The sequence below is a fragment of the Camelus ferus genome, chromosome 10 (genome assembly GCF_009834535.1).
Source record: "Camelus ferus isolate YT-003-E chromosome 10, BCGSAC_Cfer_1.0, whole genome shotgun sequence".
NCBI lineage: Eukaryota > Metazoa > Chordata > Mammalia > Artiodactyla > Camelidae > Camelus > Camelus ferus.
The window spans coordinates 55,638,749-55,654,571 of NC_045705.1; the positions used below are offsets into that span (position 1 = coordinate 55,638,749).

Consider the following 15,823-nt stretch of genomic DNA (forward strand, 5'->3'; position numbering starts at 1 on the left):
TACACCAATCATCACTGTACGAAGGAGAAAACTAAGGTCAGAAGAGTTCAGAGACTTGTTGAAGGCTTCACAGCAGTGGAGCCTTATTCAAAACCAAGTCTGCTCGATTCAAGAGCCCAGACTCTTTCCACGGAGCTGCTTTGTCTCTTTATAGGGACTAAGGCAAAAACAACGCTAAATGATATGACTGTCCCTGTTTAGATGACAACTGGGTTTGTCACTTGCGTAGAGTGTAGTGCATCTGCATCTGAGTTTGCTGTGCCCCATCCAATGGTTCTTTGGGGTCCTGTCTCCTCTCTGCTCAGTCTCTACCTTTTACCAGGTCCTGAATGTGTCCAGGAAAGTCAGCAGAGATGACCACAGATCTCTGTTAATTTCTCATTAACTATTCCAAGCTGCGACTAGCAAGTTCTCGATCCCGCCAGGGGCTCAGGGCCCATGCCCTCCTGAGGGGTTCAGAGGAGAGAGCCATAAATCCTTCGTATCCCCACCTGCTCCCTCCCAGGCTCTCCACAAGAGCATCTTTGGAGTCTCCTGGATCCTGGGTGCACTGACAGCTGAATGGACAAGCTGGAGCAGCAGGGACTGAAGCAGATAGGGGCTGGATGCCCATTCCTCGTCTTTAATCCTTCCTCTTCAGCAGAGGTGAGAGGGTCCTGTCCCATCAGCAGCAGGAATTCATCAGGGGAGATCAGTCCCATCCTAACCAGGATCTGGGGGCTCCTGAAAACGCCTCCTTCTTATCCTCTACCTGGATTTATTCCAGACTGAGCCAAACACTGAAAGTCCCATTAAAAGTGCCAATCCTTAAAGAGATGCTCCAGGAAGCCTCTCTGTCCTGATGGAAATGAGTTGTTAAAGATTTTTTTTCGGAGAACTACTCTGGGATGCAAAGGCAAGTCCCATGCAGAGGAGGACCAGTGTGGCTGTTAAGTTTGAGAACTAGGAGTAAGGCACCACCACTCCCTTGCTCTCTCTCACCATTCCTGAGCCAGAATCGTGTGAAAAGGTGGACTCTGGGGACTGAGAATATGATTAGAAGACAATGCCGCCAAATGTGCTTACACACATTCAAGAAATCAATCATCTTAGTTATAAATAATAAGTAGTTCATTTGTTCTTGAACACATGTAAGCACATTTGAGTGTCCTTTATGGTTGGATTACTGCATTCTGTTGATTCTTATTTTGTGGTTGGCTTTATTCCTTTGATAACTCTGTAAGTTTAAAAAGCTAAAGCTCTAAACTGTTCTTAGAAACAATGAACAGCAAATATATGTAAATTTTTTTTAAATGTGCAGTATATTGTATTTATGTATTTACATGCAATATATTGTATATGTGCTGTCAAATTGTAACAGTTCTACCTAATAAAACTGAAAAATGAAGGGAAAAAAAAAAGACAATGCCACCAAATTCCCCATTTTACGTAGAAACAGTCTGGTACTCAACTTCCTTTTCTTGAGCCTATTGGCAAAGGAAGTTCTTTCTTTAGTCTCATCAGATCCAATCTGAATCTTTCAGCCTCCTTTTAGCCTTTTTTTTTTTTTTTTTGAACTCAAGACCATGCTTTCAAATAACCTGAGTTCAGTCCCCAACTCATCTTATTCTTTTTAAGATTTAATAAAGGACTTTTTATCAGCTTGTAAAACAACCAATGCAGTAGAAAAGACCACGAAAAGAATGGCTTCCCACAGAGCTAAGAGGGCCAAGGATAATAACAACAGTATTATTTCAAGTGCGCTGGGCAGTTACTGTGCTTCAGGCACTGTTGTACCCTATGCAATTGCTTTACATAGGTCCTTTTTTTTATCCTTGCACTATTCCTGTAAAGTAGGTGCATTTATTTTTATCCCTGATTTAAAGATAAGGAAATTGAAGCATAGAGAAGTTGAGTATCTTGTCCAAAGCCACACAGCTTACGTGTGGCAGTATGAGGATTTGAAACTAGGCAACCTGGCCACAGAGCCCACCCTAGACTTTGAGCACTGTGCTCAAGTGGGGATAAATAAAAATAAGAAAACGGTGATGCTGCGCCACGTCTCCTTCTCGCCGTTACCACTCCCAAAATCAGGCTGGGGAATCACACATCCCGTTTAAACCAAGATTCAAAGTGATTAATCGATTCACCCCAAATCATGCAATAAACCTGAGGCTACACACATGTTGCCCAAGTTCACTTCTTAAACTCTTCACTGTGCCTTCTTTTTCTGTTAAATCTCCCAGCCGTGTTCAGCATGTTCTTTCATGTTCTACTCTCCCCTGGAGGGAAAACCTGTCCCCCAAGCCCGGTAGGCAGGGCACAGGATGTGAGCCACCCTAAGGAGAAGGGCTCTGAGGAGCCAGAGGCACCCTGAGAAGGATCAACGGAAAAGAAGAGGGAGGGGATGCGCTGGCCTGGGTGCCTGCGAGGAGGAGGGAGCGGGCGGTGGGAGACAAGTCTGTCTGCAGCTCGTTCATGCAGTCTCGTCCCCTAGTGCCCCCAGTGACTCATGCCAGTGAAAAGGAGCGTGGGTGTGGATGGCGTCAGAATGGGGATTCCCTTAGAGTGGAGGTGGAAGCCAGGGTCACATAGAGCCACAGAAACTGTGTGCGTGGCAAAGAAAGCTTTCTCTACCAACAAGAATATTGCTGTCAAGTGAGGAGCAAGGCAAGAAATCCAGGGGTCAAAACAGTCCTGGACTGGGATCCAGGTCTCTCTGACTCTTTCTTTCCTGTACATCAGTTTCCTGATCTGAGCAAGGGGCACGAGATCACACGGTACCTTTGCAGTGCATCACCACCCAGGAGATGTTCCAGGACTCCGAGGCACAGCTCAGAGACAGTCCTGCCCCTGGGAGCTCAGGGAGAGCAGGGAGTAGTAGATACTACGTCACTTCTCCCTCAATGTGTCCCTTGCTGAATTTCTGACTCACAGGGGAAGCTGAGCTGTGTGAGGCTGGACACGCATGTGTGGATGGAGTCAGAATAAGGAGACCCTCAGGGTGGGTGTGGAAACCCAGGCTCAAGTAGAGCTGAAGAATCTGAGTTCATTTCTTGAATTCTTGTCACTATGCCTTCTTTTTCTCTGAATGCCTCCAGCAACACTTAATGTGTTCTTTGATGTTCTGCTCTTTTCTGGAGGGAACACCTTGTCATGTCTTGGTGATGAGGAGAGGGACTTGGCAGGCAGAGCAGGCAGGTGGAAGATGAGAAGGGTGCAGCTGGGCACAGAACCTGGACACAGGGCAGAGGCTGAGGCTGGAGGGTGGGAGGAAGGTCCCCAGCTCCCCCCTCTTTCCCTTCACTTGGCCTGTGGGAGGAAACAGAAGACGCAGCAGTGTGGGCTGTAGACACGAGAGAGATGGTGGCGTTGTCTTCGGAATTTTGCCAAAAGGAAGTAAGCTAGTAGGGCCCCCACACCCTGAGTGCAGGCCTTTCTGATGAGGCCCCTGGCTATGGGTTGTGCCTGCCCTGTGGTTTGGGGAGAGACAGTCCCAGGCCCTGAGGGAGCTGGCATGCTCTGCCTCCTGTCAAGTCTGGGCCTGCCCTCCGGGTCCTGGCACAAGTTTCCCAGGATCTAAAGGACCCCGCAGGGCCCCCATTGTGAGAGGCAGAAGGAGGCCCCGTGACTTGGCAAAGCCTCACCCTTCAGAAGGAAGCTCTGGGTTTGAAACCATCAAGCCTTCCACGTGGGAAATCCTCGCTGGTTCATTACCTGCCTCTACCCTGCAAGAGCCAAAGTGTGAGGGTCCCCGAGACCGTCCAAGAGGCAGTGCCACAAAGAAGACTGGAGCAGACAGCAAGTGTGAGGACCCTGAGAGCTTCATCCAGGGCCAGAAACCTTGTTTTCTGCTCACCTACCCCCGGCTCCTCAGTCTGCTGGACCAGGTTAAGATACCAGGTGCTGGGAGAGGAGGGTATAGCTCGCTGGTAGAGTGTGTGCTTAGCATGCACAAGGTCTTGGGTTCAAACCCCAGGACATCCATTAAATAAATAAATAAATAAACCTCCCCCACCAAAAAAGAAAAGAAAAGAAAAGATACTAGGTGCTATATCTCATGAAGTTCAAGGACGTAACTCTTGTCCTCAGGTGGAACATGCCAAGCCCAGGCTTATATCCTTCTTCCAGGCTGTCCTTTACCCACTTAAACCCAGGTAGGTAAAGCCCTCCCACCTCCAGCGTTTTAACCTGACCACCAGTTGCACTGCAGCCTCTGACCCCAGGCCCTCCCACTGAAACCCAACCTGGATGCTCTGCTGTGTCCTCAGTGGGATCAGAACTTCCCCAGACTGAATTTCCATAGAACCCAGGGGGTGTCCTTGTGGACAAAGGACAGAAGGAAAAAGAGCCACAAAGCTGAGTCAGGGGATGGATGTCTGCACTGGTCAAAGAAGACATTAAGTCCCATGATTCAAGTATATAGAGGTATAGTGGAACAGAGCCAGAGGGAGGGACGCCAAAGGCCATGAGCAGCTGGGTAAAAGCACTGGACATGATGTTTGGGACAGTGTCTGAGCTAATAAAGTATCTTCTGGAAAAGGATCTTGGAAGAGGAGTTTTGTCTGAACACTTGTCAGTGCATGGAGTAGAAACGGCAGTTTTATATCTTCTTCCTTCCCACTTACATCTCCCCTAGGCTGAAGGGAACACAGATGCCTAACTCCTGTAACCTCAGTTAACTGAGGTTAGATTAGGGTTAGACAACAGGAATGACTTCCCCTGGGAAAGCACACCCCCATGTCCCCATGCCCCTGGGCTGAAGAAAAGACTTTGAAACTCCAGAAGATTGTCAGAAAAGCATGGGCTTTAGTCAGATGAGTGGATTCTAATCTTAGTTCTTCTGTGTACCAGATGTATGACTTGGAGTAAGTCTGTTAGCCTCTTAGAAACCAATTCCTTGATCTATCCTTTGGGAGGGAGCATCAACAGACTCACAGAGAATTAGGGAATTTGTAGGTCGGTGTATGTCAAGCCCCTAGAATAGTGCCTGACACAAAGATGCTCCCAGCAAAGGCTGAGGCAACCCCGGCCCCGATCCTCACGCCCACCTATCTCAGATCTCTGTAGAACTGGTGCTTGCCTCTCTCAGGCCCCTCTTATTCCCTGCAGGGACAGAGCTAGGTGGAGCCAGGAGATGGGACCAGGCCCTGCACTGCCTGCTTTCAACCAGACTGTGCTCATCCCTGGGCCTGGGCCTTTTGTCCTGCTCAGGGTACCGGGAATGGAGGCCTTGCATGCCTGGCTTTCTGTGCCCATGTGTCTGCTGTACGTGGCAGCTCTGGCAGGGAATGCCCTTCTCCTGGGGCTGGTAGCAGCTGACAAGGCACTTCAGGCCCCCATGTACCAATTGTTGGGGCTTCTGGCCACCGCTGACTGGGTTCTGGCCACAACCACAGTGCCCAAAGCCCTGGCTGTGCTCTGGGGCCTGTCGGGAGAGATCTCCTTCAGGGCCTGCCTAGCCCGGCTCTTTGTTGCCCACGTGGCCTTCATTGCCGAGTCTTCGGTGCTGCTGGCCATGGCCGTGGATCGCTACGTGGCCATCTGCCAGCCTCTGTGCTACGGTGCGTTACTGACCCAGTGCGTGGCAGGCATTGTGGCTGCAGCTGCGGTGACCCATGGTGCCCGTGTCATGGCCCCCACTGTGGCCTTGCTCTGGAGACTGCCTTACTGTGGGCATCGGGCCCTGCCCCACACCTACTGTGAGCACATGGGCGTGGCTCGGTTGGCATGTGGCAACATGAGCCCCAGCGTCTGGTATGGACTGGCCACCACACTGCTCTCTCCAGCCCTGGACCTAGGGCTCATAGGTGCTTCCTATGCCCTCATTCTCCGGGCTGTGTCGCCTGCCATCCTGTGGTGCCCGCCGCAAGGCCATGGGCACCTGTGGGGCCCATGCCAGCGTCATCACTCTCTTCTGCACACCTGCCCTCTTCTCCTTTTTGTCTCACCGTTTCAGCCACCACATGGTGCCCAGCCATATCCACATCCTGCTGGCCAACCTCTACGTGGTGGTGCCCCCAGCTCTCAATCCCGTGGTCTATGGAGTGCGGACCCAACAGATTGCTGAGAGGCTCAGACGCTGGCTTCAGCTCTGCTGGGCGGGAACCCTGAGGGATGTGGGCCCTGAGAGGGCCTCCCACAGGAATGAGTGAGCCCCGATTTTCTTCAACACGTCCCCTCAGGGACCCATCTGGGCAGAGCTCTAACCAAGGCACCTCCATCGTCTGCCACTAGGTGGCTCTAGGCCGACTCCAGCCCTATTCCGGTCATGGGGGCAAAGCGCACATTGAACTGACCACTCTCTACCTGGGTCTGCCGTGCTGACACGATTCCTCCCTCTTTCTAACTCAGTATTGATCTCCGTAGATGCATCACACACATTGGGCCTGGACGGTGGCGGACAGGGAGGCCTAGGACACAGCCCGGGATCAGGACCTCGTCTTCATCACTCTGCACAACTAGAACCGGACTGCTGAAAGGTGGCTCTGAATGGGGCCTCTCCTGCTGTGTGTGACACGGAGCAGGAGCTCCACGTTTGCTGAAGGGATGAAAACAGGAGGGGCTGGGGAAATGCCACAACAGGAATAAAACAGAAAACAGCCCTGGAAACTGACTTGACTCCTGACCTGGGTGATTATTATCTAAATCTTGGGAGACCTTGGCCCTGGGAGGGAAGGGCGTGGACGACCCTGTGCTGCCTCCTGAAGGCACTTTGCTCACATGTTGAGCGTTCTCCTGTTTTTTCCACTAGAGCCGCTCACTAGCCTTAGTTGGCAAAATACAGGAAGGTGACCCCAGCACAAGCTGTCAGGCTTCAAGCTCTGTCTGTTCTCCTACCCTTCTCCCCTCCATCCCTCCCTCCCTAAAGTTCTATTAACATTCCATAGAAACTCTGATCTTCCAAAGTTCTAACTTCTGTATTTGCCTGTAAAATTTATCCACTATTGGAAAATATGTTGCATAAAAGTATTCAGAATATTAAGACTACCAAAGGTCATCAAATAAGAAAGCCTGCCCAATTTACATCCTTAAGAAGTGGGGACCCCCCCCCCAGTACCTCCTCTAAAAATAAATAAATAAACTGAATTACCTGCCACCTCCAAAAAAAACTTCAAGAAAAAAGTGAGACCAAAAAGGTTTCTTATTTTGCAAAAACACTAAATTTTGTTCCACAGTTCAAACATCTCAGTAGAACTCTTCTTTACAATAACTATCATTCTTCATCAGGCAGAAACTTTTTTGATCAACTTCCATGCTATCACACAATAAAGAGAATTACCTTGAATTTAACACATTGATTTTTATACAATTTCTCATTCTTACTCTAGCACAAAACCCATTATTCATTTAGCTGTCATTTTCCACAGCATGCCTTTAGGTTTACATTTTGATGTAAGCTCTGTAATCTTGCTGGCTACTGGCACTGATTCTGGATAGGATTCGCACTCCACAAAGCTTAGGTTTTTCAACTCCTTCTTCTCCTACCTCCCCAACCTCTGTGATTCCTCTGGACCCCATGGTTACAGCAAGGCCAGACCAGGGGAGTTAATGGAGAATGGGCTCCTGGCCTTGGGCAGGGAGTCAGAGGGTGAAAATCTGCACAGCAAGATACAAAGGGATGCTCTTTCGCAGAGGCTTTCCCAGCAGAGCCCTGGGCACATCCTCCTGGAGTTATACTTTCACTTGATCCCTGAGATCCTTTCCTTAGAAGGGGAAGTAGAGGTATTATGTGCTGGATAAAGGATTCTAAAGGATGGGATGAGTCAGCAGAGGGCCCTTTTGCTAAGTGCTCACAGTACCTGAAGTTGAGGGTGCAGTGAGAAGTAGGGAAATGATAAAGGGTTTAGACAGCAGATCTCCAGAGCCCAAACTCCTCAGTGGAAACATGGAGGCAACACACTCTTCATAGGAAATCTAACATCCTTCTAGGCATTTGGGTGGGTGTGAGACTTGTCACTGCCTGACAAGTACTCAGAGAAGAGATAGAGCAGAAGAACACAGAGTAATCGAGGGTGGCCGGCACTGGGAACACGGCTGTGGCTCCTGGTCTGGACCTCAGGAACCAAACTCCTGGTCCTCTCGAGGTGTACCCCAGGCAAGAGCCTGGAAGTCCAAAGGCTTGACAGGCTCCTGTGGCTGATTAGAAAGTCCTGGGAGGGGCTTTCTTGGAGGACAGGCAGTGAAATCTGCTGGCATCAGGAGCTCCAATTAAGGGATACATTTGAATGGTGGGGTGGGATGGAGGTGCCTAGAATAGTGGCGGAGACAAGTTTCTAGGGGTAAAGAGGGCATATAACAGAGCAGGCCTGTACATGCTGCTAGAGTGACCCCACCCCACCCCCGATACACAGTTTGACCCTCATTCAAGGGTGCACGGTTAAGTAGATGGCTCTGTCCTCAAGACTGAGCATTTCCTCCTAGAGTAGTCCCTCCCTCAAAGTTGAGACCATAATCCTTCCTGAAAGGGACCCATCCCAAGGCCCCCACAGGATGTCTCAGGTTTGCCTTAATCTGTTTGGGCAGGAGGGCCCAGCAGGGCTGGACAGATCTCAGCTTGGGGATGGGTGAGAAAGACACGTCTGTAGTGAGAAGCTCACTCTCCCCCTATCTTTGGAGGCACCTGTCTTTTGCAACCCTTTTCTTCCATACCCTCCCCCCATGCACTCTCCACACCCTCTCCCACTCTCAGTCCTTTCTGATGTCAAAATCTGCGCCCCTTCTGCTGAGATTGTTCACTTGGGCCAGTGATAAAAGCCTAGGGGAGCTCAAAGGTCTTACTCCACGTCTGCAGCTGATACAAGATGCAGCCTGTCCCCGAACTCCTGACCACTCTGCTGCTGCTGCTCCTGGTGCTCCCAGGACAGCCTCAGGTATAGAGGGAGGGGAGAGGGATCACAGGCAGGCAGGGAGAGGGTCCTGGGCTTTGGGATGGCTCTCCTCTTCTCTTTGATCCTTTTCAAGAAGCCCCAGGTTATGGGAGACAGTGAAAGTGGAAAGACCTAGAGACGACAGACGGAAGGAAGGTAAGGAAGATGGGATACCCTGCCTGCTCCGATTATCCCTTGTCGGGTACAGGCATAGGGTGAGAGAGGGGAACAAGGATGGACGCGGGAGTGGGAGGAGTCCTGGGTTGTACCCGTGCTCTTTTGTGAAGTCTTGTCCTTCCCAGAGGTCTGCCGCCCTCTTCCTGTGCTAAGGATGCGGGAGGTAAGGGAGGCCCACCTGGGCTGTTGTAGGCTATGTAACCTCTGCTTCGTTACCCACAAAGGCTAAACTACTGGGCTAAAGTTACAGGCTGAACACATAGCCAGACGAACTACCAGGGCTATAGAAGATTTGAGTGTGATTGTTCAGAGGACAGCGGCCACACATCTTATTTTTTGAAAATTATATAAGGAAGCCCCAGTTGGTGCTATAAGCTTAACCAACAACTTGAGAAGGGGTCTTTGATCCAATATTGGCTCACCCCGCTTCAAATGGGAGTGGAGGGGGCAGGGTATGGTTCAGTGGTAGAGTGCTCATGTAACATGCATGAGGTCCTGGGTTCAATTCCCAGTACCTCCATTTAAACAAACAAACAAACAAACATAATTACTTCCCCTCCAAAAAATAAATAAATAAAAAATAAAACTTTTTTAATGAGAGTGGCGATATAGACATAGGGACACATATAAACACCCTTAGGTATGTAGACACTCACTCAAATGAGCACATGGTTATTACACTTTCACACTCTGCTTCCTGCGTGCTGCGTGCCTGCACTCTTCCCTCGGTTTCTGTGCCCTCGGAGGCCTCCAGGAAGTCACCAGACCCCCTGTGGCACAGCTCAATGGGAGAGGCTTCTCGTACAAGATGGTGCCCGGGGCTGAGACTCGGCACCCAGTCCAGCCTCTGCCCTCAACTGGGTGGCCCCGCTGTGTGCGGATGGCAGGTGAGCCCAGGATGATTTCTCTTCTGCAACCAGGTTTATTCCAAATGTGCCATCCCCTGCCCTAACAAGTTTCCTTGTGGCCCCTGATCAGCTTCCTCTCTCTATTTTAGGATTCCCCCCAGATAAACAGCCTGGGCCCGACTGGTCACCTCCTAGTGTTCCTCTCATGGGTTAAGGATGGTCCAGACTGCCCTGAGCTACTGCCTGGAATCTCTAACCCGATCATAATCCAGAGCACTAGTACCCTTAGCCTGGTCTTATCTTAAAAACTAACTTCCATTCTTGGCCCTCAGACTCTTAACTTCTCAGAAGTTTAGAGGATAAACCTGACCAAGTTTCAGACTTGGAGTCAAGTAGATCCGAGTTTGAGTCTCAGTCCTGCCGCTTAAGCTCAGTGTCCTTGGAGAAATGAATGAACATCTCAGACCCATTCTTAGTTATCTGTAAAATGAGGCTGATTCAATATATGAAAACATCACATGAGATTACATAGAAATGTGTGGACAACATAGCAGGTGCTGATAAATATTGGTTCGATGAAAAAATTGCTAAATGGATCAATGAGTACACGGGTGAACCCTTCAATGAATTGGCAGCCTGGCCGGGGAGGTAGATACAACTCACAGACAGGGTGTTTAAAGTCAGTACATACAGGAATGTGATAAAGACCCAGCTGAGCAGGAAGGAGATCCCGGGCAGGAAGGATGACTCTAGTCACTGAAAAGCCACAGTGGAAGCTCATCTCAGGAAGATTATTGCCACTGATAAGAATGCTCTCTAATTTCTATAGACATTTTGTAGCATATGAAACACATTTACATGTCGTTGCTTTTTTTTTTTTTACTGGTAACTGTTTTATTATTAATTTGTTATTGAAGTACAATTGATTTACAATGCTATGTCAGTTTCAGTCAGTACAGCATAGTGATTCAGCTATACATACATACATATCTTCTTTTTCATATTCTTTTTCATTATAGGGTATTACAAGACATTGAATACAGTTCCTTGCGCCATACAGTAGGACCTTGTTATTTATCTCTTTTACATATAGCAGTTTGTATCTGCTAATCCTGACTCTCAATTTATCCTTCCCCCTCTTTGGTAACCATAAGTTTGTTTTCTATGTTTTTGAGTCTGTTTCTGTTTAATAAATACATGGCATTGCTTTTTAAATCCTCTCAAAATTTGTGGGTAAGGCATGACTTACTGGCCAATGTTAAGCAAAGACAATACTTATAAGTCAGGAATAATTTAAAGAATTTTCCAAAGTGACCTCATGAATATAAATCTCCTTATATCACTGTCCTGCTACAGGACACCTGTGTTTCAAGGGCAGGTGGAAGGCGCTGGAGTCTAGACACAGAAGAGTGTCCATAAAGAAGAAAAAAAACCAGTAGCTCACTTGTTGATTGCTTATTCTGAAATGAATACTTTACACTAGTTGTTTTGCTTGCATTATCTTGGTCAGTCCTGCCCATCAAGGAGATAGATCCTTTTGTTATTCTTTTCACAGAATTTAGTTATGACCTTCAGCAAATTGTGTACCCTTTCTGAGACCCGGTCTCTTCATCTGTGGGAATAAACCTACCTTCCAGTGTTTTACTATAATTAACCGACATAATGCGTGCCCGGTGCCCATTAGGCCTTGTTGCGGTTAGTGTTAACGTTATTACTGTTGCTGTTTTTTGTTGTTGTTGCAATTACCTATTGTCATAATATACTGTAAGTAAGAGAGAGATTACAGATCAATTCTGTTTGATTCCAAAGCCCTCAGTATTAATCAGAACACTAGCCTGCTCATTTTTAAATAGCTTTTGGTTACCCTGATGATGCTGGTGGGGGGCTTGGTCTAGGTACTTTGACTACCACCGGCCGCACAAGTCCTGTGATGACCTGGCGCTGCTGAAGAACTACAAGGAGAGGAAGATGGCTATCGTGACAGCGGTGGCAGTGCTGTGGATGAGAACTTCATGTACTCGAACCGCTACGGCACAGGTGTCATGGCCAAGGTGGGCCTCTCCTCCAACACCCCAGTGCTGCAGTGCCCGCTGCCCGGTGCCGCCTACAACAACCGCTTCTCCTATGCTGGCGTGCCCTGGAAGGACTTGGACTTTGCTGGAGATGAGAAGGGGCTGTGAGTGCTCTACACCACTGAGGAGACCAAGGGCAACCTGGTTGTGAGTCGTCTCAATGCCAGCACTCTCGAGGCGGAGAAAACCTGGCGCACCAGCCAATACAAGCCGGCCGTGTCAGGAGCCTTCATGGCCTGTGGGGCGCTCTATGCCTCACGCTCACTGAGCACCCGCCAAGAGGAGATCTTCCATGCTTTTGATACCACCACTGGGCAGGAGCACCATCTCAGCATCCTGCTGGGTAAGATGCTGGAAATGCTGCAGGGCACCCATTACTGCCCCTCAGATCACAAGTTCTATGTCTACAGTGGTGGCTACCTGGTTATTTATGACCTCAGCTTCCAGACACTGAAGCACAGCCTGCCAAGACCACCAGCCAAAAGACCCTCTGGGGCTTGGGTACAACCAAAACCTGTCAAACCCCACAAACCTTCCAGGCCCCGAGACTGCAGGACACAGCATTGGTAGAAGTGTGTCCTCCTTCTCCTCCAGATGGGCCACTCCCCAGAATGGCCATCAGCCCTCATGATTGGGAGACATTGATTATGTCCAGTTAGTTCTTCATAATTAATATCAAGGGACCCACACACAGCGCCACAGAGAAACATACATCCCACATAAACAATCTGTTCTTTTATTTATTTTTTTTTAATAGTTCCATCCTGAGAACTTTGTCCCCAGTTTCCTGGAAAATTGTCTTATTTTATTTTGTTATGGAGACGTGGACTCCCAAAGTACACCTCCTTCCCCAGCTAGTTCAGGCAGAGACTGTGAAGCTTGAGTTGACATCACAATATCCCTTTTCTGAAGAGGGTATGCTTTTGGTGGGTGGGGCAGGGGAGGGGAGACCCTGGGATGGGCCATCACCACTTAGCCTACCTTATATCAAGTATGAATCAGTAGCCACGCCAGGCCTCAGCTGGGCCACATCTGGAGAACTGGGGTGGGGGTACAACATCGTAAAATACCTGGCCTCAGTCTGGTCACTCATCCCTTTCGGGGCAACAAGGAAACCAGCCTGTGGACCAAGAACACAACACCAGAGACGGAGGCCAGCAGAAGTATTTGTCTGCCCTCACCCCTCTGCCCCTGCTCCTGCTTCCACCTGCTCCCCATCTGCCACGAAGGTCCATGCCGCACATCATCTCTCGAACACCCAGGATGGCCCAGGGCGGGCGTCCTTCATGTCTGCCTGCAGGCAAGAACACCGCTTCGAGTGTCACTCGAGTGATAGTGAAGACACCAGGCAAGCAGGAAGACTTTATGATAGCTGATGACACCTCGGTGAGGCAGTTCAAGGAGAAGCTATCGGCTCACTTTAAATGCCAAGTGGACCAACTCGTGCTGGTCTTCATGGGCCGCCTTCTCAAAGACCATGACATACTGAGCCAGAGGGGCATCCTGGATGGCCACACCATCCACTTGGTCATCAAGTCCAAACACAGCTCCAGATCCCTAGCCCATTCCTCCCGGAAACCGTCGACCGATGAGCCCTGCCACCAGGACAAAAACACCAAAGGAAACAGCAGTGGGGTACACCAACCTGCCGGTGCGAATCACAGTCCAGTGGAATCAGCTGTATCCGCAGAGCCTGGTGTGCCCAGGATGCATACCCAGGGCCTGGAAGTGCTCAGTCTGGAGCGCATAGCACAGATACTGGAGAATCCTGGCATCCAGCAGCTTCTGTCTAACACAGACTTCATGAGACGGTTGATCTCAGAACACCCAGACATGCAACAGTTGATGCAGCAGAACCCAGAGGTCTCACACATCTTTGACGATTCTGATGTCCTATGGCAGACTCTGGAGCTGGCCAGGAATCTTGCCGTGATTCAGGAGATATTGCAGATCCAGCAACCTGCACAGAATCTCGAACATCCATCGGACCCACAGTCACATGTGGGCTCAGAGACCACCCGAGGTGAAGACAAGGCCCTGAGTCAGAACTCCGCTGATTTCAATGACCAAATGCTCAGTAGCTCACATGATCCATTTGGGGGCAACCTTTTCACAGCTCTCCTGGGAGGACAAGTGCCAGAGCCGGTCCAGTCCTCACCCCCATCTCCACCACCACCGCAGGAGTGGCAGGAACAGCTCCCACAGCTCCCTACAGCCCGAGTCATCTACGCCAGCTCTCGTGATTTATCTTCAACCGCCTCAGCCAGTGCTACCCCCAGCAAGGCAAACCAGACTTCCAGGGCCAATACTGCCGCCAGCTCCACCTACGGCTGGAGTCATACTTGTGACGTTGAGCAGCTAACTGGGTCACCAGCCCTACCCAGCATAGAGCTCACCCAGCAGCCCCAGGCAGAAGACAAAGATGCCACCACCTCTCTAGACAGCTCTGATCAGAAATTAGAGGATGACCTCCGGCTGCTGGATGAGCAGACTGGCTCCCAGATCGCCGGAAGCATGACGCAGGTGCTGTTGAACAACCCCTCCCTGGCCGCCCAGATGATGCTGTGCATGAGTATGCCCCAGCTGAGTGAGCAGTGGAGGCAGCAGCTGCCCGCCCTTCCGCAGCAGACACAGCTTTCTGATATGCTTACAGCCCTAGCCAACCCTAAAACGTCACAAGCGATCCTGCAGATCGAGCAGGGCCTGCAGCTGTTGGCCACCGAGGCTCCCGTTCTTCTACCTTGGGTTGCTCCCTACCTATGGGGCCTGGGCTGGCTTCCTGCACCCAGCTGCAGCTACCCTGACACAGTGCCCGGGGCCTGGGATGTGCCAGATATGGAGGAGCCTAAAGGGCCCGAGTCCTGCCACAAGTCTGGAACGGTCCTGCAGAGTCTACAATCCCGAGATGGAGACCCTTCCCACCTCCTGCAAGCCCCTGAGATTCGTTTCAGCAAGCAGATGGAATCTCTGCACGCCATGGGGTTCGGGAATCACCAAGCCAACTTACAGGCCCTCATTGCCACCTGAGGGAGACACCAGCGCAGCCGTCCATAAGCTCAGGAGATCTCAGGGATCCTAACCACTGTGCCCACCCGTTTGCTGGTTACCTGAATGCTGACCCATTTGACTTCCTCATCTCTGCCTTTTCCGTCTCTTCTGATGCTTCCAGCTAGGAGAAGTCCTGGAATAGGAGAAACCAAACAATGCTTTCTCTGCTGAAAAGACCACTGGCCATGGCTGAAAGATCTGTCAATAAAATGGCTACATCAACTTACCTCCATCTGAGGTTTGGCTTACTTTTTTGCAAAAAAGGCAACTGTCTATGTGCGATAGACACCTACATCACCTGCCTCACCTATCATGCAGGCATACATACACATACATGTTCATACATGCATGCCGTACATAGTACATGCATGAACACACACATAGCACATGCATGTATTCATAGAGAGATAGAGAATCATATCTGCACACATGGAAACACATGCACAGATATCATATGCTCACATACCCAAGAACACATGTATATAGCCTTGGACCGGTGTTCACATGTGGCTCACACAGCCAAAGATTCAAGTATATAGGCACATAAAGTCAACACACCATACACACAGCCACGTACACACAGCCATGTACACACACGGCTGCACACAACTACGTAGAGACCCATAAACAGACCCACGTGTAGAGGAAGATAGTCAAAACGTACCCATGAGACACTGCTACAGAGATAGACTCAGATATTTAGTCGTAAAGATTTCCTTGATTTCTCAAGTCCAGATTGTTCAGGTTTGAGTGTGGAAGAAGAATGAGCTGGTAGGCCAGAGTAGGAGGGATCCACATTCAGCCAGGTCTTGACAAGTATTTAACCACC

The 15,823-nt window shown here is 49.8% G+C and overlaps 2 protein-coding genes across 2 annotated transcripts; both read left to right on the forward strand.

The window, feature by feature from the left end:
• The first annotated feature begins 5,116 nt into the window (after window positions 1-5,116).
• LOC102513666 (olfactory receptor 52D1-like) lies at window positions 5,117-5,685 on the forward strand. The gene is given in 2 exon segments (XM_014560081.2): window positions 5,117-5,633; window positions 5,636-5,685. Coding segments are annotated over 2 exon segments (567 nt in total).
• Window positions 5,686-13,179: 7,494 nt separating this feature from the next.
• UBQLNL (ubiquilin like) lies at window positions 13,180-14,973 on the forward strand. The gene has a single exon (XM_006185658.2). It carries the CDS (start codon window positions 13,180-13,182, stop codon window positions 14,971-14,973), a length of 1,794 nt encoding a protein of 597 aa, XP_006185720.2.
• Window positions 14,974-15,823: the final 850 nt, after the last annotated feature.